A 20189-nucleotide genomic window follows, 5' to 3' on the forward strand; every position below is an offset into this window, starting at 1 on the left:
GTAATTCCTTAAATCACCCACACACTCTGCTTCATGTAAATCATGTTGTCCCGTGAGAACCACGTACCCGCCTTGGAAGCCTGAATGACCCAGAAAATCACTTTCTTTCCTACCACAAACCAGGTCAATACTTCAAGTCCTGACCTTCAAGAGTGCCAGGGTGAGGAGAGAGGCGTGACAGGAGTCTGAGGCCTTGGTCCAACACTCTCAGAGCCTCTTGTCACAAGGAATTACGTGGCTCTGCAAACAGATAAGGCAAAGCAGAAAGAGCAAATGCTGGTCTGTACAACCTTGACACTTCAATCAATGCTGCAATTTACCACCAGGAGCAAGTCAACAGCCCTGGAGTTGCAAGCTGCATAGCAAATGTTGCAGTTTTATCTGGATGACAGGCAACAATTTGTGGCATAGGGTAAATCTCTCCGTTCACTCATGCTTGACATATGGATGGTCTCATTACATTCCCTGTTCTCAGCGGGTTTATGCATGAATTTAAGGTTAAGTACATGCATGTCTGTAGGATCACGACTTTCACTTAGTATCGCTTGGCCCAGCAGACCCATAATTAATCCCTAAATGTTCAAGTGACAGCTCTCACTCGATAATGTCATCCACGCGGAATAGTGAGGTACATACAAATGCATATGTTCAAACTGGGAGTTAGAGATTTTCCAGCCCTTGGAGCAATGAGGCTCCAAGGCAGCTTCCTGGCAGGATGGATGGGACATTTTACAGGCAGATTGGGCTGGCCAGGAGAGGGAGGTGTGAGACACTCACCTGCTCCTTCAGCTGCTGTTCCCTTTTACATGACCAACATTTGGTACTATGAAAATTCAAGCAGTTTAGAGGCTGATCAAGCCTAGGAAGAAAACCCCCACCATCTTCATCTGAGCAGTGTGCAAATGAGAAACTTGATCAGACCCAGCTTAGCCACACTGGTTCTTCTTTCTTCTCCAAACTGCTGCTTTTTAAATGTACCAAAAAATCTGAAACCCACCGATAAGCCGGAACTGTGGGCTGGCAATCAGAGCCACATGGACAGGGTGCCCCAGGCAAGCCCTCACACCCAGGTCAAGCCCTGTCTACTTCAGTCATGAAAGCTGGTGCTAATGCCAGTGGTTTCCAAATTCTGAGTATTTAACCTTTTTATCTAGCTGTTTTATTACCAAAGATGGGCATGCTCAGTCAGATTGGATCGAGTTTTATCCCACAGGCAATACAACAGGCTGGGTACATTTTACATAACTTTAATGGTGTTTAATATTCATTCACCAACAGTAGAAAATGTCAGATTTCTGCTATTTAAGGGCCAGAAACATGTCAAACACACACACAGACAAGCTTTGCTCAGAAACTGTATGTCAAACCTGAGTAAGTGGAGCACAACCAATAAGCTGTCCTGGCACATGTGGGGAATGAAAAGATGAGTGCCTTACTAGCTATTGGAGACCCTACAAAAATACACATGGCCATTTCATTTAATCCTCTTTCTTTCAAAGATGTATGATGGACCATAGGGGATGGAAAACACAGAGGGAAACAAGGCAGCCAAAGAAGCGGCACAAGGAGCAAAATGTACTTTGACTTTCCCACCTTGCTGCCACTCCACATGGTTGTTTAATTCCTATAGTATATTAAGTCATAGTAGGTTTGAGATACCCCCAAAATGTCAAATCACTCTGTGTTAGCATGCACAGCCCTTTGCAGCCCCCAGCCCTGCGATTACAGCTCTGAAATGAGGGGAAATCGAAAAGAAAAAAAACAAGAACTGCCTTCTCCACACCAGTGCCCACTCAGCCCCTCGGGACCTCCGCTTCCGAAGCAGACCTGGACTTTCTCCTGCTGGTCAGGCTGCCCAGGACCGACTCCTCGCTGAAGGCCCCTTCGAAAGTTGACAGGATGGACTGGCGAAACTTCTCCTTAAAATCCGGCCCCACAAATACGTACAGGATGGGGTTGATGCAGCTGTTGAAGAAAGCAAGGCTGGAAACCAAGGGGATCCCAATGTAAAGAGCCATTTTCATCTCGTGACTGGAAGAGTTTTTGGATATTTCCAGCAAGGAGAAGACATGATAGGGGAAATAACAGAGGAAAAATGAGACTGTGACAGCAATAATAATTCTGTATGGCTTCGCAGAGTTGGCTAACTGCCGCCTTTTCAGCTTGACAGCAACGATGCTGTAGCAGATGAGAATCACCGTGAAAGGGATGAGGAACCCACATAAGAATCGTGTGATGATCATTGCTTTGTGGCGCATCCTCCACAGCTTCCGCGTAGCCTCGGACGTGTAGTCACTGGACAGTGCAAAATTATTATAGCAGCTGGTGATGTTCCTGGAACTTACCACGGTGTCCCGAAAAACAAGGTATGGGGAGCTGAGGAGAAGAGCCAGGACCCATGTCCCCAGCGCGATCCTGGCCGCCAACTCAGGATTCCTGCGGTTGTGAGACCAGACCGGAAAGGCCACGGAAACACAGCGGTCCATGCTGATGACCGTCAGGAGGAAGACACTGGCAAACATGTTGAGGAATGCCATGGTGCTGTTCAGCTTGCACAGGAGCTTCCCGAACGGCCAGTGGAAGTCCAGGGCGGTGTAGGTGATGCTGAGGGGCAGGAAAAAGGTGAAGATGAAGTCAGCGATGGCCAGGTTGAGGAACCAGACTGAGTTCACCGTCTTCTTCATCTTGAAGCCTGCAATCCAAATGACGAGGCCGTTCCCTGTCACCCCCAGCAGACAGGCGATGCTGTACACCACCATGGAGAGGACGTGCATGCTCTTCTGGAGGCCAGAGTAGTAGTCATGGGTGGTGGCGTTCTCAGATGGTGTGGTGGGGGAAGCAGCAGAGAAGGGTGAAGGGGAAGAAGAGACACTCTCCATCACCAGCAAGCCCAAGTCCTGAAATTGTAACAACACACACCGCTGTCATCTGCTGCCCTGCGGCTCAGGGGAGGTGAAAATCTTTTGCTAGCAACTGTACATAAATGTATATGCAAAGCCAGATTATATACTTACAATATAATTAATATAAAGTCCTTCTCTATAGCATCTGCATGTCACAGAGACCACTGCGACCAGAGAAGGCTGGTTTGGCTGCTGGTGTCGGTGTCACAACACCACCTCCATAAACGGCCTCCAGCAGCAACCCGAGATGGGCCAGCAGCAGAACCGTGGAAACCCAAATCCCTCTGCTGTGACGAGTCTTCTTCAGATGACCAACGACAAATTAACAGACCAAAAAACACATAGATTAAGTAAAAAGACTGTTCCTTCAACACATACCTTGCAGGGAGGTGCACAGACAGCAGAACAGTACCAGAGGAGAATTCTGCTGTAACTGTCAACCCGTTACCCACAAAACACGCCCCTGGTCAGCCCTGGATTCCCCTCGCCCCCTGCCCACCCCACCACCCGCCTCGACTCACCGCCGTGCTCCGTCAGCGCTCTGTCCGCAGCGGGTGGTCTCGTCCCTGACTCCTCTCTCCGGTGGGTGACTCACCCTGCCTTCTTCCATTTTCCCCTGGCTTGGGATCACGAGGAATTTAGTTGGATCTCTTACTCCCTAATCTTGTTCCTCAATTTGTGGTGCATTAATTTAACCCCCAAAGCCCCAGCAGTCGCAGGCTCCTTTGGGCTGGCTGGCCAAGCCCATCCCCTAACTCAGACTGGAAGCACAAGGAAAACTTGGCCCCTCTCCTCCCTACACCACTCGTCCCTCCAGGCAGTTTCCTTCCTCCGGAGCACGAGGGAGCACCGGGACCCCTGCCCGACTCCAGGGAGACAGGGCAGACTCTGCTCCCCACGGCAGAGGCACCACGCCGGTGCTGCCAACCCGTGCCATGGCCTGGCACGCCTGCTCGTCTTGAGACATGGCCTCGGGCAGCAGCCCGGCCGGGGAGGGGGTCTCCCGTCCTCCGGATCACGGGGGAGGCGAGGGGCACCCCCGGATCGCGGGGCGCTGGGAACACCCCAGAGTTGGGGGAGAGGACCCGGCGACAGGCGGGACCGGGTCTTCAGGGTGACAGCAGAAGGATGACATCAGCGGAGCCCCCTGGATGACGACAGAGCGGTGACGCCAGCGGAACCCCTACCCGCCCTGCCCCGGCCAAGGTCACCCACGCCCCGGCAAACACGTGCTGGCAGCGCCGCCGGCCCCGCCTCCGCGCGGGCCAATAGGACGCGGGGCGGTGGAAGGACGCAGCGCTGATTGGTCCTGATGCTTCCGGAACATTATCCGCACTGCCGACATACTGGGGACGAATGAGACGCTGATTGGTCGAGGAGCGGAGGGGCGTGTCTGAGCGATCTATGCCAGGTGCGCGGGTTCCCGCGCGGTGGCGGAGCGGGAGTGGGATCGGGATCGGGATCGGGATCGGGATCGGGACCGGGACCGGGACCGGGATCGGGATCGGGACCGGGACCGGGACCGCAACAGCAACAGGGCCGAGCCGGGAACTGTGCTGCGGGGTGAGAGCCGGGCAGGCAGCGCTGTTGCCCACCAGCGGTGCCCGGGCGGGGGAGGGCATCAGCGGGAGCTTCTCGGGGTTGTGGGGGGGGAGGGCATCAGCGGGAGCTTCTCGGGGTTGTGGGTGGGGATGGATCTGGGTACGGGGAGTGCAGACCCACTTGGGGATGGAACATCAAGGCTGGGGTTCATCCCTGCTCCAGGTGAACTGCCAGGGCCGGACCAGTGTCCTGATATGAGGGTGGAAATGGGGGTGCTAGGTGGGGATCGGGGAGCTCTGTATCCTCAAGCGTTCTGCAGGTCTCGCAAGGTGCAAGTACCGCTGTGATCTGCTTGGTAGGGATACGCTGGACCAGGTCGCTCTACTCAAAGCCAGAGCAGTGCACCCTGCCCTTTCTCTTGCAGTGTTTTCCCCAGCCCAGCTTTTCTGATTGCGGGGACTCCCTCTCCACCCAACCCAGGCTCGGGGAAGAAAGGCGACCAAGCGTCCCTGCCCAGCAAGGGCAGAGTGCAACAGCCCCACACCAAACAAACTTCAGCAGTTTGACACGAGCAAACTAAGTGCAATTGCTCAATGACCTGCTCATGGCCCTTCACTGGCCTTGCAGGGTTAATGGATAAAGAAATGCATTGTTTTCTGCCAAGGCAGAAGCTGGGCTGTCATGTCTGCCCAGGAACTTGTGCTCTGCATTGTAATGTGAGCAGCGGTTCCCTCTCAGGGCCCAAGTCCACAAGCTGTGTTTGCTTGAGTTAGAGTCTGGAGCCAGACTCCAACTCACTGTGGGTTTGCCCTCATGGGTCTACACAAGAAGGTAGCTGAGAGATAACATAATGCACTTTAAAAACTTATGTCTGTAGGTGTGAGCACTTCACTGCCTTTGAAATTAAACAGCAGTTTTAATAAGACCACTTGTGTCTATGAGGGTGTCTGCTACCGTTTCCTAGAAGCCCTAAGACTCATGGGTATACGGGAGCAAGAGGGAAAGTAATTGCCCGTGTTGCTGATCTGGTTTGGTCTGTGCACAGGTTGACCATGTCCCCAGGTGTTTGTCCAGGTGCTGTGGAGCAGTAATGGGAGAGTATCAGAAATTATCAAAGTATTATAATTAATGAACTAGTCTTAAATCAGCAGGGCAGCCTGTTTGTTTTCCTTACCCAGCAGCAGGTCCCAGCCCATGGCCGGACCCTCTGTGCTTCTGGGGAAGATGTGGGGTGCGAACAGATGGAGTGCAGGGACGCAGCACAGGGGTACTCAGCCTCACTGCCATCCCAGCCCATCCCACAACGCCCCCTCTCCACTGGCAGGTGACATTGGACGCAGCAGGAGGATGGAAAACTCAATGCAGAGCGATGGGGGCCTCCTCAGCGCGGAGCTCTGGGCCTCCCATAACAGGGTGATGATAGAGCCGCTCGAGAGCAATGACCCGGAGGTGAGACCCCCATCCTGGCCCTTGCCTGGCAGCCACTTCTTTCATCCCCCAGACAGCCACAGGGATTCTGTGCTCCTCAAGCCAGGGATGGGGCAGGGAGACAGTCCAAGGCTGAGCCGGTGGGACCCATCCATCCTCCGTGCCCTCTCTACCTGCAGCGAGAGGTGGAAGCGGCAGGCATCCTCCAACATGGTTATAACTTTGCATCTATGGCTCTTATCCTCGGCTGGAAGCTCTAATGTCCACACCAGAGTAGCCAGCCCACCAGGCCACGTGGCAATTGCCCTTGACTCTTGAGCCCAAATGAGATCTGAATTATCTGGCAGATAGAAACAAAAAACATGGTCTGTGACTGGACACAGGAACTATTTGGCATTGGCTGTACTGAGAAGGGATCTCCCCTCCTTTCTCCAGCACCTTTCTAGACCCCTCCCCATGACCCATCCCTTCTGAGGGTGCATCCCCTAGAGTGGAGTCAGCACGGGTGAAGCTGTTTCTCTCCCCTCCCAAAGGTGCACAGCATCATCAAGAAGGAGAAGCAGCGGCAGAGGCTGGGGCTGGAGTTAATTGCGTCGGAGAACTTTGCGAGCCGAGCGGTTCTGGAGGCCCTGGGATCCTGCATGAATAACAAATACTCTGAGGGTTACCCAGGACAGAGGTAGGGGCTGGGGCCGAGTCCCACCCAACCCAAACCCTTGCAGGGAGGGAGAGGAACCACCCACGGTGCCAGACTTCACCTCTGGGAAGGAAGCGACATCCTGGCGCTGGCATCTGACCCTCTGGTCCTTGGCCATGCATGGGACAATCTCAGCAGGTCACATCTGCTGCAGCTGCTGTCCGGGTGACTGTCACAGCCACGGCATCATTGGGTCCTTGGTCATGGGGTTTGATTTAGCTGCTGCCTCATCCTTTACCGGCAGGTACTACGGTGGGACAGAGTTCGTAGACGAGCTGGAAAGGCTGTGCCAGAAGCGAGCCCTGCAGGCATATGGGCTTGACCCTCAGAAGTGGGGTGTCAATGTCCAGCTCTACTCAGGTAACAGGATGCTCAGGAGAGCCCAGCTGGCTGCACAGACACGTCCCTGGCACCCATAACAAGCTCGGTGTGCTCTCGTTGCAGGATCACCGGCAAACTTTGCGGTGTACACGGCTCTGGTGGAGCCCCATGGCAGGATCATGGGGCTGGACCTGCCCGACGGGGGCCACCTCACCCACGGGTTCATGACAGACAAAAAGAAGATCTCTGCCACCTCTGTCTTCTTCGAGTCCATGCCCTACAAGGTACAGAGAGCTGCTCCAGCCAGAGCCACGATGCTATTGTCATAAGCGTTGGTGCCTCTTAAAGTTAAAAGTGCCAGTGTCAGGCTCCTGGCACCCTCTCCTGCAGGACAGCATTGTGGCTGACCTTCACCCATACCAAGGTGGCTGAACCTTCCTCTTCCTCTCTTCTTTGAATCACCATCCCTAGAGAGGTTTAACAGATGTGGAGATGAGGTTCTTAGGGGCTTGGTTTAGTAACAGCATTGGGTGAGCATTTGGACTCAATGATCTTAAAGATCTCTTTCAACCAAACTGATTCTATGATTCCTCTCCCAGGTCAACCCCAAGACCGGTTACATCGACTATGACCGGCTGGAGGAGAATGCTCGCCTCTTCCACCCCAAGCTGATCATAGCAGGTGAGGATCAAACGCTTACTGACCTCCTTGGGGACACCCCTGGGTGGGGGTGGCTCCCTGAAGCCAGTAGCACCCTGGTAACCCCATGGATGCTGCAGTGCCAGGAGGAGACCTCAAACACATCCACACTGGTGGAAGCTTAAGTGCTGTCCCCACCATAGGGCTGGACGCAGGGTTGTCCCAGGGTCCTTGAGCATCTGCTCCTCTCCCTTCCACATGCCACCTCCCTGCAGGTGTCAGCTGCTACTCGCGCAACCTGGACTATGCCCGCATGCGGAAGATCGCCGACGCCAACAGTGCCTACCTGCTGGCTGACATGGCCCACATCAGCGGGCTGGTGGCTGCCGGTGTCGTGCCGTCCCCCTTTGACCACTGCGATGTCGTCTCCACCACTACCCACAAGACCTTGCGGGGCTGCAGGGCCGGGATGATCTTCTACCGCAAAGGTACCTGACCTGGCCAGGGAACCAGGAGAAACGCTCTCCCCAGGCTGTGGGAGCTGCAAGTTAAAGCTCCTTCCTCCTACAGCTGGGAAGGAAGGAGGGCAGGCAAGTCTGGGGTCTCCTGGGAGCATCTGAGGAGCTTCCCAGTGCCAACCATGGCCCAGGTTTGAGGAGGAACAGCTGAAATCCCTGTTCTGAGACACCAGAGGGTGAAAGCTCATGGGAGAAGGGTGTGAGTGACCCTGATCTCCCATCCTGCAGGCACTCGCAGCGTGGACCCCAAGACAGGCAAGGAAACACTCTACAACCTGGAGAGCCTCATCAACCAGGCAGTTTTCCCTGGGCTGCAGGGAGGACCACACAACCACGCCATCGCAGGTACGCAGCCAGGCTGGCCACGAGCTCCAGAGTGGCAAAGGGAGATGGCAAAGGTGTCTTGGCTGCACTCTGACCCCCAGGAGCAGTTTGGGGGTTCCAGAAGTCCCGAGGGGTTTGCAATCTGCAAATACTGCCCCAAGGAGCAGCCAGGCTGATCCAGCATTGCCTGAGGAGCAACCAGGCTGGTCCCATCTCCTGCCTTGGAGCTCATGGTGATGCCACCAGCCTGGTTCAGGGAACTGTGCATCAGTTTGCTCAGCTTCCAGGATGGTTCTGCTGGTGGTGCCACACGTCCCTGCCAGCTCTCCTGCTGGAGTCCCCAAAACCTGACCCCACTCCACGTTCCCTCTGCAGGGATCGCCGTGGCGCTGCGACAGGCCATGACGCCCGAGTTCAAGGCTTACCAGCAGCAGGTGGTGGCCAACTGCAAAGCGCTCTCGGCTGCGCTGATTGAGCTGGGCTACGACATCGTCACGGGTGAGGACAGGTCTCAGTAGTGGGATGGGGCTGACCCCAACGTGTGGCCCGGAGTCCGAGCCAGATGATGACAGCAGCACGTGCACTGCCGTGACAGACAGGGCTGTGCCGTCGCAATTCTTCAACCTCCACAAAACCATTTTGAAGCAGCCCTCTTTCCCAAGGGCAGGCACCCCTTCTACCCCCAAAACCTGGTGCAATCCCAAGCCCTTTTTTGCAGCATTTACCCCGATCCCACATCCCCACCAACCCACTGTCTCTTTACAGGGGGGTCCGACAACCACATGATGCTCCTTGACCTGCGCAGCAGAGGCACAGACGGTGGCCGGGCTGAGCGGGTACTGGAGATCTGCTCCATCGCCTGCAACAAGAACACGTGCCCTGGTGAGAGATCCCATCAGCTCCTGCCCTCCGTGGTGGGGATCTCCCGTGGCCCATGCAGCACTTCCTGCAGGGCTGCCAGCTCCCAGTCCACCCCACATAGTGGGAACCAGGCTGAAATCCCGTGCGTGGTGGTTTTGGTACTGGGTTTGGTGATGCATGACTTGTCCTGGTGCAGGTGATGTCAGCGCCCTGCGCCCCAGTGGCCTGCGGTTTGGGACACCAGCTCTCACCTCCCGCGGCTTTCGGCAGGACGATTTCCGCATGGTGGCTCAGTACATCCACAGAGGTGAGGCTGGGGCCATACTCACAGGCAGGGACCTGCAGGGCTGAGTCTCAGCTCCAGCAGCAGCTCTGGGGCTGGGGCAGCTCCTCTGGGAGAGGAGGCACAAGTTGGGTGGTTGTTGCAGCAGCTGGCAAGGGAAAACACACACCAGTGTGAGAAAAAGTGTCACGGGGAGCAGCTGAGGGACCTGGGTGGGTTCAGCCTGGAGAACAGGAGCTGAGGGGAGACCTTCTTGCTCTCTGCAACTGCCTGAAAGGAGCTTGGAGCCAGGAAGAGTCGGGCTCTGCTCCCAAGGAACAAGCGCCAGGAGCAGAGGAAACGGCCTCAAGTTGTGCCAGGGGAGGCTGAGGTTGTATCTTGGGAACAATTTCTTCTCCAAAGGGCTGTGGGGCATTGGAACAGGCTGCCCAGGGCAGTGCTGGAGTCGCCATCCCTGGAGGGGTTGGACAGACACAGAGATGAGGTTCTCAGCGACATGGGTCAGTGCCAGGGTTGGGGTAATGGTTGGACTCGATGATCTGGAGGGTCTTTTCCAACCAAAATGATTCTATGATTCTAAGTGAGGAGTAACTGTCCAACCTGCACATCTGGATGTGGGGGAGGACATCTGGCCACAGCTGGGACTAGCCAAACCCTCCCCACTGTGCAGGCCGAGAGCCCAGAATAGAGCTGTACCTTCCGCAGTGTTGTTCCAGCTGTTCTCAGCGGTCCCACACTGGTTTCCTGGGGCAGCGAGTCCCTCACAGCCACGTGTGTCTCAGGAGCAGCCCCAGCGCTGCTCTGGGGTGTGTGGGGCTGCCAGAGCCACGGGATGTGGCAGCTGGGGGCGCAGGCACGAAGGCCGAGTGACATCTCCATCCCCGCAGGGATCGAGCTGACACTGCGCGTGCAGAAGGACATGAGCCCCAAGGCCACACTGAAGGAATTCAAGGAGAAACTGGAGGAGGAGAAATACCAGGGGGACCTGAAAGCGCTGAAGGAAGAGGTCGAAGCCTTCGCAGGGACCTTCCCACTCCCAGGGCTACCCGTGCTGTGATGGGAGGCACCAGCGCCGCAGCCATGACCATGCCTGGGATTACCACATGCTCGCACCCCCAAACCGAGAGCAGCACCCCGGGGCCTCCTCCCAGTACATCCCAGCTGGCACTGGCTGCAGCGGCTCCTTCCTCACCTCTCCCCTCCCATCTGGGGCACAGGAGCCCCTGAGCGCAGCCTCTGCGGGGATACCAGCCTCGTCACCGCTCAGCAGTCAGGACCCAGCACCGGCTGACCCGCAGCCTCACGGCCGCGTTTGATCTTGTGCCTTCACCCAACACGCCAGCCCAAAGCATGGGGCAAGAGACTTCACAGCCATAACAGCTGGTTTTCTGCCTCAACTATTTCCTTTTGTGCCTTCCAGGCTCCCCAGGCTGTGACAAAGCCAAGCCTTGTCCCAAACCCACCGGGAACAGCCCTCCCGGGACCACTGTCCTGTCCATCACCAGTGTGTCTGGTATTTTCTCAGACCTCTGCGCACAAATCTTAGGTAGAACCATTTTTTAATAAGCACGGTAAAATTAGGAATTTAACCACAATGTATGACAAGAATTATACGCTTTAAAAAATACAACCAATTTTTTTTTTCTTTTTGTATTTCAAAAATATCTGAACCCAAATAAATAATTTTTTTTTAAAAGTACATTTCTCAGACTAGTCATTTGGTGTTAACATCTGTTAAACTCTTGTGCAGTAACACTTACAGCACAACACTAAGACATGCTTCTTGGATTTCTCCCAGTCACACTCGCCCTAACTACTGACGCAAGCATTCGGCACGCACAGGCACACACACGGAACTCGACATGCAGTGATAGGATACAGTGCTTTAAAATATATGAGAATTCATCACGGCCTCCTCGCCGCTGCCAGCCCAGCCCCATCCCCACGCCAGCAGTGGGACCGGGTACCCTGTTTCTGCCTTCCAGTTAAAATGCGTCTCTGGGACCTGTTTGCAGTGGGTTTGTGACCCCCCTGGTGTTGGGTACAGTCTGTTGCTCTGAGCCGGTGCTGACAGCGCGGAGCGGGTGCTTTCCTCCCACCTGGGCACCTTAGGAGCATTTTCAAAGTGCTGCCACAAGACCCAGTTCCTGCCCAGCCCTCCAAAACACTGAATCCACAGCGTGGGCTGTCACCCCATACCTGGCTGGGGGCTCAGAGCCCCCCCACGCTCACCAAAAAACAAAAAGTCACCAGATCTCATCCCTCAGCGCCTCTCCCACCCCTTACCAAGCGGTGAATATTGCTGGAGTAGAGGCAGTACTTCCCTAGGCAAGGCAAGGCAGCTGTGGAGCTGCTTAGGAGTGATTGCTACTGGATGGAAGTAAATTGGAGCATTATTCTCTGAGAAACGGAACCTGTGTAGGGTTAAATATCGCCCACTCCTATGGCTGACCCTCCTCAGGTGGGAGCTAAGAGTGATGGGCAAGGGGTGACAGCCCGTCTTGAAAGCATAGGAGTCAGAAAACGGAGCTCTGTCCTCGCGACCGGATGAGACCTTCACTCTGATAAATTCTTGGTCAGACTTACAGCCTCCTCTCGCTGACAGCCAGGAGGGAGTGAGGAGGGAGCCAGAGCCGGCGTGTGGCGGTAGGGGCATGCTGGCAGCACTCATGGAAGTGAGTGGCACTCGGGTGGTGCAAGCTGACGAACACACATGCCAAAGTTCATCATGGGAGCTGTTAGTGTGAAGATCGGAACCTGTTATAAGTCTGCTAATATGGGGAACGAGTGAGGTAATGCAGTGAAGATGATGAAAGAGTCTTACAGTGCCGACAGAGGGATCCTTGCTTTACAGTAGCAGACAAAGAAATTACTGAGCAAAGAGGAATTCGGCTCCCGAACCACTCGGACTTCTCCTGATTTCTGCCGCCGCTACAGGCACCACGAGCAGTGCGGACAGGCTGGGCTCTGGCTGTGCCGAGGTGCCACAGCCCGACATGATTCCCCTCTCCTCGCACCCAAGCTCAGAGTTCTCTGCTGCGAGCTGCTTTAGGATGACAAGATCCCCCCAAGACACATTTCCCCACAGCTCCTACTCGAGCTGAGTTGCAGAAAGCACAGAGCTCCCATTTCAAAATTGATGATGGTGCCAGCAAAGCCCCAGGGGATCCTCCCAAATCAGAGCCGCTTGGTGGCGGAGAGATGAAGCAGGTCAGAGAGGTGATAGTGCAAGTATTGCTCAACGCAGCCTTGAGTAGCAGCTACTACAGGTTGGATAGAGAGAGCAAGGAGTTATTGATCAATTTCTGAGCGCAGCTGAATGCCACAGGCAGAGACCGCTGTGAGTAAGAGATCAGCCAACACTCACCGTCGATCCTGCTCCGCTGCTCTGTGCTGTCAGCCCCAGGGAAGACGTGAGTCAGCAGGAAAAAAGTTTGTTGCTCCTTCCTCAAACCCAAACAGCCCCGGGTTGTTTTCCAGCTGAAAACAAGCTCTGGTGTGAGCTGCAGGTCAGGCAGGATGCAGGGAGCCACGGTCTGTGCCGTGTCACCAGTGTTACTCATTGACACACCTCTCATCTCCGCTTCAGTACGGCAGCCATTCAGGTGCACACGAATCGACATGGGGACATCTCAAGTCGCTTCAGAACACAGGAGTTTTTGGTGGACACCGAAGTCTTGCACCAGCAGACCCAGTTCACACATGATGGGCACGGTTAGGAAAGGAAAAGGCCTTTAAACACGCTTTCAAGTTGTGGGGGACTACGGTGGGTCCGTGGATTCCCTGACGTGCAGCTCCGCACACAGGCACACTGCTCACCTCCAGCCATGCTGCTTCCCAACTGCCACCTCAAAACACTGTCACAAGCAACCCCTGACCTTAGGAATCCCCCTGGAGAGCACCACGAGCTAAATCTGCCCAGGCTGGCAGCCACCGGAAACAACACTACCACTTAAACCAGTCTTAAAACAGACGGTTTAGAGCTCCAACAGCCTCCCCATGGAGCCTCCTTGCCTTTGGGTTTCGGAGCAGCATGGTTCTGGCCACAAGTTTCAGTGGGGTCTGAGCCGCACGACAAACCCCAGCCTGTCACAGAAACCTCCCCGGGCATGGATGGAACGTTGTGTTCACCTCCAGCACAATAAACAGAAGTTAAAAAATCCAAAAACAAATAAAACAACACTTCGGCTCGTCTTGTACAATCTCAGCTGTTCTCACTCCATAACAAGAGTGCTAAAAAGAAATAAAACCAAGGTTTTCTTTCCCAGCAAGGCTTTCCTTGCTTAGAAGTACCCCAGGGGCTGGTACCACTCCATGGATTGGGCAGAGCAGCCCCCGGCCCAGGACCAGTGGCCAAAGAGTAGAATCTCCTACAGGACTCCAGTGGGACACACCGTGCCCAGGTACAAAGCTTTTGGCACTGACAGGAACAACCTGAGAGTGTCACCACAACCTTTATGGCACAGGCAGCAGAATGGAAGCTTTGAAAGGAAAATCCTCAGCATATTCTGCCCCGTCTGGAGCCAGGAGAGGTAGTAGAGACACTACAAAGGCTCAGCCAAGAAGCAGCATGCAGCGATGCTGACCCTGCTGTACTGCAAAGCACAAAAGTCAATTCCCCGACCAAAAAACAAACCAAACTATTATGGATAAAATGTGGAATTCGGTACATTCACCCCTGATCTCTCCTGAGCACTAGTATTGCACCAACCTGCTCTAACAGCTCGCTGTCTCACAGCTGAATTGCACTGTTCATTTCCCCATCGCAAAAGCACCTAAAAATGAGGGTCCCCCGTCTCCAATGAGTTCCCCTTGCTCCTTAGAAGGCCACCCTCTGCCTTTGGGAATTCCCGATTTCCCTCCCACCCTTCTCGGAGGTTGCCCAACAAATGGGACGTGACAAATTAACAAGGCACAGCACTCAACATTCACAGCAGCGGGCACCTCGATGCTCGCTGGCATTAAGGAATCCTTCTACATTCCAGATCTTAACAAAGCTGAGAGAAGCACACGCGTCTTTGCTGCTCTCCCATCCACCCAGGGACAACCTGTCCTGGGAAGCGCCAGGAATTTCAGAAAAACACAGGACTGGACACACCATCCACTGCTGCTGCGCACAGATGGGTCACTGCAAGCTGCCGCCCAGCCAGGGAGCTCCCAAGCTACGCTCATGTGAGACACAAGTCAATTAAAAACTTTCACGTGGCTTTTACATCCCCCCTCTGGCCTCTACACCAGCTCCACAGAAGGGACAGATGGGATTTTGGGCTCTGGCAAAAGCGTGCAGTATTTTGAGGGCTGCACACTAATAAATATTGATCCCCAAGACAGCCCATCTCTCTCTCCACACCGTAATCCCCCTGTGATACGCTTTAAAAGTCAATAGTGCCCCTTCGAACGTTTAAAAACGGAGTGCTTGGTGGTTTATGTGATGGAACATCTACATTTGTGGCTACAGGGAACCACACAGCAAGCCACTCCCTCAGACACTGGTTTCTGTGGAGCAAACACATCAGCTTCTTCGCTCCTTCCCAATGGATGAGCTGCTGCAGACGGCGCAGACGCCAAGCACGGGTGATCTGTCAGACTCTGAGCACGCAGGCAGGCAGCCAGCCCCTGGGCCAGCCTAGATTTTGTACAAAAAGCTGGGGACATAGTCAAATCGGAGGACAGGGTTCCCCCCCTGGCCAGGTTCCTGAATGTACCGCAGCTTCAGCAGCTCCGCTAAATACTGCACGATTTTGATATCTTCATTGGCAAGGCCCAGCTGGAGCTTCAGAAAGTTCATTCTGCGCTTCGCAACGGATTCCTCCGGTTCCCTTTCGTTGATGGGAAGGTGCAAGTGATGGCAGAAGGTGAAGAGGAAGGCTTTAGAACACAGCTGGGTGAGGATACTTTGGACGTGCATATAGTAGGTGCTCCCTCGCTTGATCTGCGTGCGGTGATCTGCCAGCCGGGACACCACGGTGCCTTTGTAGAGCGGGCAGCGCAGAGTTTTACTGTCGGCATCCAGAATGCTGATGTAACGGCTGTAGCGGCTCAGGGCGTGCAGGACGTTCACCCCGGCAGGCGACACTGTCCTGAAACGGCAAGGAGAGAGGTCACAGCTGGAGGGGACCAGAAAATTAAGCAGCGAACTGTGTCTTTGCTTGTATCACACGTGCCTTCCCCCTGGTGAAAGAGCCTCTGTGGGCAAATAAAGTCTAGCACAGATGGAAATGGCCAAATAATCTCCCGGTCTGATAGATCCCCAAAAAACCATGATCTCCTGGATCCCCACCGTGTGCTCATCTGCACTGGGTGGGTGCTGCTCTATCCCCCACTGCGCTGGGGGCAGTTTCCCTGCTTAGCGACATGGAGACAGGACGTGTCTGGGGAACAGAAGTGAATCTTGCAGCAGCTGGTGGCTTCTGCATGTGACGAGGACTTGAGAACCCAAATGAGCTCCATCCCCTAGCCGAAAGCTCACCTGTCCCCCCAGATCATGGGTTTGGGAGGGAGCTGCTCGAAGGTGGTTGAAACCCTGAGAGGAGTGAGTCCTCCTGTCCTTCCTTTAAAAAGAGAACTGGCCTTAAACTAGAATATTCCTCAGATGAGCCTGAGCATTTTTAACTCGAGCACAAACCCATGGCACATTCACAACATGCAATTATCCAACAAGCCTAAATTAAAGTCATTTAAATGCAAATCACAAGCCTACGCAACCTCCACCTTCTGCTCCTCAATTTTGTGTGGGTAAAGTCACTGGAGATGCAGCTCCTAGTCCCAGATTGGGAGCCCCAACTTGTGGGGTCAGGGTTGTCCCTGTCCCCAGCAGCCTCTGGCCTCAGAGGACACAGCACCTGCACTGGAATAATTAATTTAACCTCTGGGTTCCATCGCAAAGCCCTTGAACAAACGGTTTGCTGAGAGCAGCCACGTTAAACTCGACACTTAATTAATATTCCACAGACTTACAAGCAGTTCTTAAAAAAAATTACTTTTGTTTATAAATATGGTATCTAAGCACAGACATTGAGCAATGAGTAAACACTCAGTGCATTTAAAAACCTCCCTGACAGACAGAGAAGTCTGGGAGCAGCTGTTGGCAGAGTTGTCATCCCACCTCACGAGCGCAGAAATGAGGATAAACACACGGTTTAGGATAATTTTGTCATCCACAACCCCCAGTGATGCAACACTCAGCAGCCCAGAAAGCAGATTTCTGTATTTTGATTTCCACACTGCCCAGAAACTCTTTGAGGAGCTGCTCCAGCCCGGCGCTGGGCTGCCGCTCTGACTTGTGTCTTCCACGTTAGTGACAGCGATGGCCATTCCTTGTCAAACCTGCACCCCAAGCGCCAAACATATTCTGGTAACGCACCAAGAAAAGCCTTTTCATAACAGCAACAAAGTCAGGGCCAAAATCTTGCCAGCTGAGCAATTACTCTTCACTAATATAAACTACATTTCAGGGTTGGGTCCTTGCCTTTGTGATGATCCTCACCCTGAGCAGGAGTTTCCTTCGCATCTGAATTGCGGTTCAGGTGCAAAACCCTCCCTGTATCAAAGCATCTATTTCACAAACAAAATTTTAACTAGAAACGTCAGAGGAGTTTTAGCAGGAGCCAGAAGCAGAACACAAAACAGGACTCCAAGAGTGCTCTGGTATTGGAGCAACCAGGAAAACAGCAGGACTTGAGTGTTTTTTCCGTACTTGGCCATGCTAAGACGTTAAACCTGAGGGAAACCTGCCCGAATTACTAGTCTGAGCCAGCAGAAAGGTCCCAGCACATGTTTTAAATATTAACTCTCAAGTGAGATTGGATATGAAGAGAGATAAATCTACCTCCCTTCAAAACACATCCCATAAGCAAAAACTTGTGTACGTAATTAGACAGAGACCTCCCCTGTGCACCCATTCCCCTCTGAAATTCTCACTTAGTTTTTATCATCCACCTCAACACCGATAAAGCCACGATTTACCTCTGGAGTCCAATCAGCTTCCACTTCTGGAAATCCACCACATGCAGAGGGGAAGTCACCCAGTGCTTCACGGGCTTGGTGTACACCCCACAGTTGGGCACGAAGATGGAAAGCGCCGTCACCAGCTTCTTGACGATGTTTTCCTCCTCCCCCAGCACCACCAGTGTCCTCCCACTGAGCAGTGAGTAGATGGCAGGGTGGGCAAAGGGGTACTGCCGGATGAAGCGCAGCGCGTTCTGCCCGGCCTTTTTTTTGTGCCTTTCGCTCCCCTGGCAGGTGGGGTGAGCGGGGGACGGGGTCCTGTCGGAGCAGGTGGAGGCGGCACTGCTCATGTAGCTGGTGGAATCTGAGTACTCATCCAGGCTGCTCTTGCTGAGCTCCCGGCTGCCCAGCGGGTAGCGTGAATCGAGCTCACAGGGAAGGAGCCCCCCCGAGATGCCGTCGTGGGAGGCAAAGCCCCCAAAAGTCCCACGCAGCCCCTGCTCAGCCGGGCGGGACGGCTGTGGGGGGATCCTGACGACCCCCTCCTCGTCACAGGGCTTCTGGCCCAGCTCAGCCTCAAGGAAGTTTGGACTCTCCTTCCCGATACAACAAGCGGAATCAACCTGTGCCAAGCTTTCCTGTTGTGAAAGGTCTTCCCGCTCGTCGGCGTCACCCGGGTTTAATCTTGGGGTGAAGCGAAGGCCTCCGTCTTCATCATCATCCAGGTAAGGTTCCTCGTTAATGGCACTTGGGTAGCTCGCTTTGAAATCTTCTGGGATGAGAGATTCAGAGGGGCAGGTGCTGAGCACCTCGATGCTGTCCTCGCTGACCGTGCGCCGGCTGCCCACCCTGCTCCTGCCTGCCTGGGGGCTGGGGCTCACGGGCAGGCTGCCCTGGCTCTCCGATTTTGGCAAGCCGGCAGTGGATTTCTCCGTCCCCAGCACCTCGATGCTCTCGCCACTGCTGATGCTGCCTTTAATATCAGCGTCGAGATAGTCCAGGTTCTCCTGGGGCTCGAAAGTGACAGATTCACTCATTTTGGGTTCATTGGTGTCCTCGAGCTCCTGCTCCATCTTGATGGGCACAGACTCCACGCTGGACTTGTAGGAGCCCAGGCTGATGACAACTTTAGGAGCAGGGGACTCTTCTGAACACTTTCTATCGACAGCATCTTGACTGAGCTCCTGACAGCCTCTGTACTGTTTTTCAGGGGGTTTTTCATCCAGAAAAGAGACATCCTCGAAGAGGAAGTTCGTTACGGTTTGTTGTTTCAAGAGCGCTCTACTGATCTGATCTGTCAGGAGGTAGCAGACATCACCTCTGAACGTCCTCTCAATCTGATGCAACTGGTCAAGGGTTTGGGTGAAGAAATAAATATCACAGAGCTCCTCCAGCGTCTTCAGCTTCTTGTCAAAGCATTTGGCAGACTTGGCTTTGATGAGCTTGGGGGTATAGGACGGCGCATGGGAGTAAAGGTGCGTTGGGCTGGGCTCAGCTTGATCCGAGGTACTCAGGTCCTGGTCACAGCCCGTCTCGGCTGGATCCAGCGCAGCCTCTGGCTCGTAGGGGTGGAATTCGGACTCCTTCAGTTTCCTGTAGGGATATGACCGGATTTGTTTCAGCAGATCTTGGTGCTCGATGATGGACTTTTCCACGCTGGCCAGCTCGTTGGCCTTCTCGATGGCTTGGGTGGTGTAATACCCTTTGTCATTGGCTTTCTTCTGTATCTCAGTTTCATTGTGCAGGACAGTTCTGGTGTAGTCGAGATCTTTCAGTTTCTTTTCCAGTTCATTAGCAAAAGCTTTCCTGTTCCCCGTCTTCAGGCATTCAGAGGCTTTGGAGAACTCAGCAGAGAGTTCCTGAAACTGCTGCATGATTTTGTGCTCATCGGCAGAAATGTATGCCATGCAGAAGGGCCTGACAAAACCCCTGGCTTCCAGGTCATAGAGCGTCAGGTGGTGCACGTAGGCGAAGGCTCCTTCCTTTGAGTCCCCCAGCACCACCTTGGAATCCTCCACAAAGTTCAGCTTTGGGTAAGCAGAGCCGGGCGGGTGCCCCACGAAGGAAGCCTGGTAATCCACAGACATGATCCGGAGGGAAAAGTAATTGAGGTCGAAAGTGCCCGACACTTTGGCATCGTCGGGGATGGTCAGGAGGGGCTGAGGCCCCACTTGCTCCGAGAACTCGGAGATGAGGATGAAGTCGCGGGTGAACTTGGAGCCGGCGACCTTGGCCCAGGGGTTGGCGCCGTGGCTGGCGAAGGGGAAGAGCGGCACCGAGTACTCCTCGGGCAGCGGGGGCTCGCTGCACAGCTCGTCCTCCAGCTCCTCCTCCCTGGTGAACGCCACCACGTCAGGGGCGCTGATCATATTTCCCGCAGGACAGAACCGACGCGGAGCCCCGAGGCCCCCCCGGCCCCCCCGCCCCCGCGGGACAGGCCCCGGCACAGCAGCCCGGCCCGCAGCCCCTCGTCCCGCCGCTCACGCCGCCGCCATGGTCGGAGCCGCCGGCCCGCGGCCCCGCTCCGCCGCCTCCTCACGGCCGCTGCGGCCCCGCAGCCATCTTGGGGTCACATGACGCCCCAGCCTCTCACCCCGCCACCCGGAAGCGAAGCTGGTTCCCTCCTCCTTTTCCGTTGTTTCTTTTTTTTTTAAAATCATTGCTGTTTCTTGACGTTTTTGAACCCGGGACGGGCCCGGTGACGGCGCGGAGTCCCGAGGCGGGAC

The 20189-nt window shown here is 54.6% G+C and overlaps 2 protein-coding genes and 1 pseudogene across 3 annotated transcripts; 1 reads left to right on the forward strand and 2 right to left on the reverse strand.

Annotated features, from left to right (window-relative positions):
- Positions 1-1208: 1208 nt before the first annotated feature.
- LOC136108492 (chemerin-like receptor 1) lies at positions 1209-5760 on the reverse strand (annotated as a pseudogene).
- On the forward strand, positions 4252-11215 carry SHMT1 (serine hydroxymethyltransferase 1). 2 transcript variants are annotated; one of them, XM_071815269.1, is made up of 12 exons: positions 4252-4314; positions 5770-5894; positions 6407-6552; positions 6815-6930; positions 7015-7175; positions 7491-7572; positions 7806-8018; positions 8277-8393; positions 8748-8870; positions 9138-9254; positions 9430-9540; positions 10404-11215. In XM_071815269.1, exons 1-12 carry the CDS (start codon positions 4308-4310, stop codon positions 10571-10573), a joined length of 1488 nt encoding a protein of 495 aa, XP_071671370.1. In that variant the 5' UTR covers positions 4252-4307; the 3' UTR covers positions 10574-11215. The 2 variants fall into 2 exon arrangements, with proteins under 2 accessions (XP_071671370.1, XP_065706369.1); XM_065850297.2 differs by lacking the exon at positions 4252-4314 and adding an exon at positions 4372-4466.
- Positions 11059-20185, reverse strand: SMCR8 (SMCR8-C9orf72 complex subunit). The gene is made up of 2 exons (XM_065850296.2): positions 17482-20185; positions 11059-15596 (listed from the first exon to the last, which is right to left on the reverse strand). The coding sequence occupies exons 1-2, from the start codon at positions 19830-19832 to the stop codon at positions 15143-15145; spliced, it is 2805 nt and encodes a 934-aa protein (XP_065706368.1). The 5' UTR covers positions 19833-20185; the 3' UTR covers positions 11059-15142.
- Between the last annotated feature and the right edge of the window lie 4 nt (positions 20186-20189).

Source organism: Patagioenas fasciata, chromosome 15 (assembly GCF_037038585.1).
Source record: "Patagioenas fasciata isolate bPatFas1 chromosome 15, bPatFas1.hap1, whole genome shotgun sequence".
NCBI lineage: Eukaryota > Metazoa > Chordata > Aves > Columbiformes > Columbidae > Patagioenas > Patagioenas fasciata.

Excerpts from the sequence above, each read along its gene's own strand:
- SHMT1 (XM_071815269.1), top strand. Across the intron at positions 5,895-6,406 it reads TCGAGAGCAATGACCCGGAG|GTGCACAGCATCATCAAGAA; the intron begins GTGAGACCCCCA and ends CCCCTCCCAAAG. Across the intron at positions 6,931-7,014 it reads CAATGTCCAGCTCTACTCAG|GATCACCGGCAAACTTTGCG; the intron begins GTAACAGGATGC and ends CTCTCGTTGCAG.
- SMCR8 (XM_065850296.2), bottom strand. The coding sequence starts at position 19,832 with ATGATCAGCGCCCCTGACGTGGTGGCGTTCACCAGGGAGGAGGAGCTG. Across the intron at positions 15,597-17,481 it reads AAGCTGATTGGACTCCAGAG|GACAGTGTCGCCTGCCGGGG; the intron begins GTAAATCGTGGC and ends TTGCCGTTTCAG.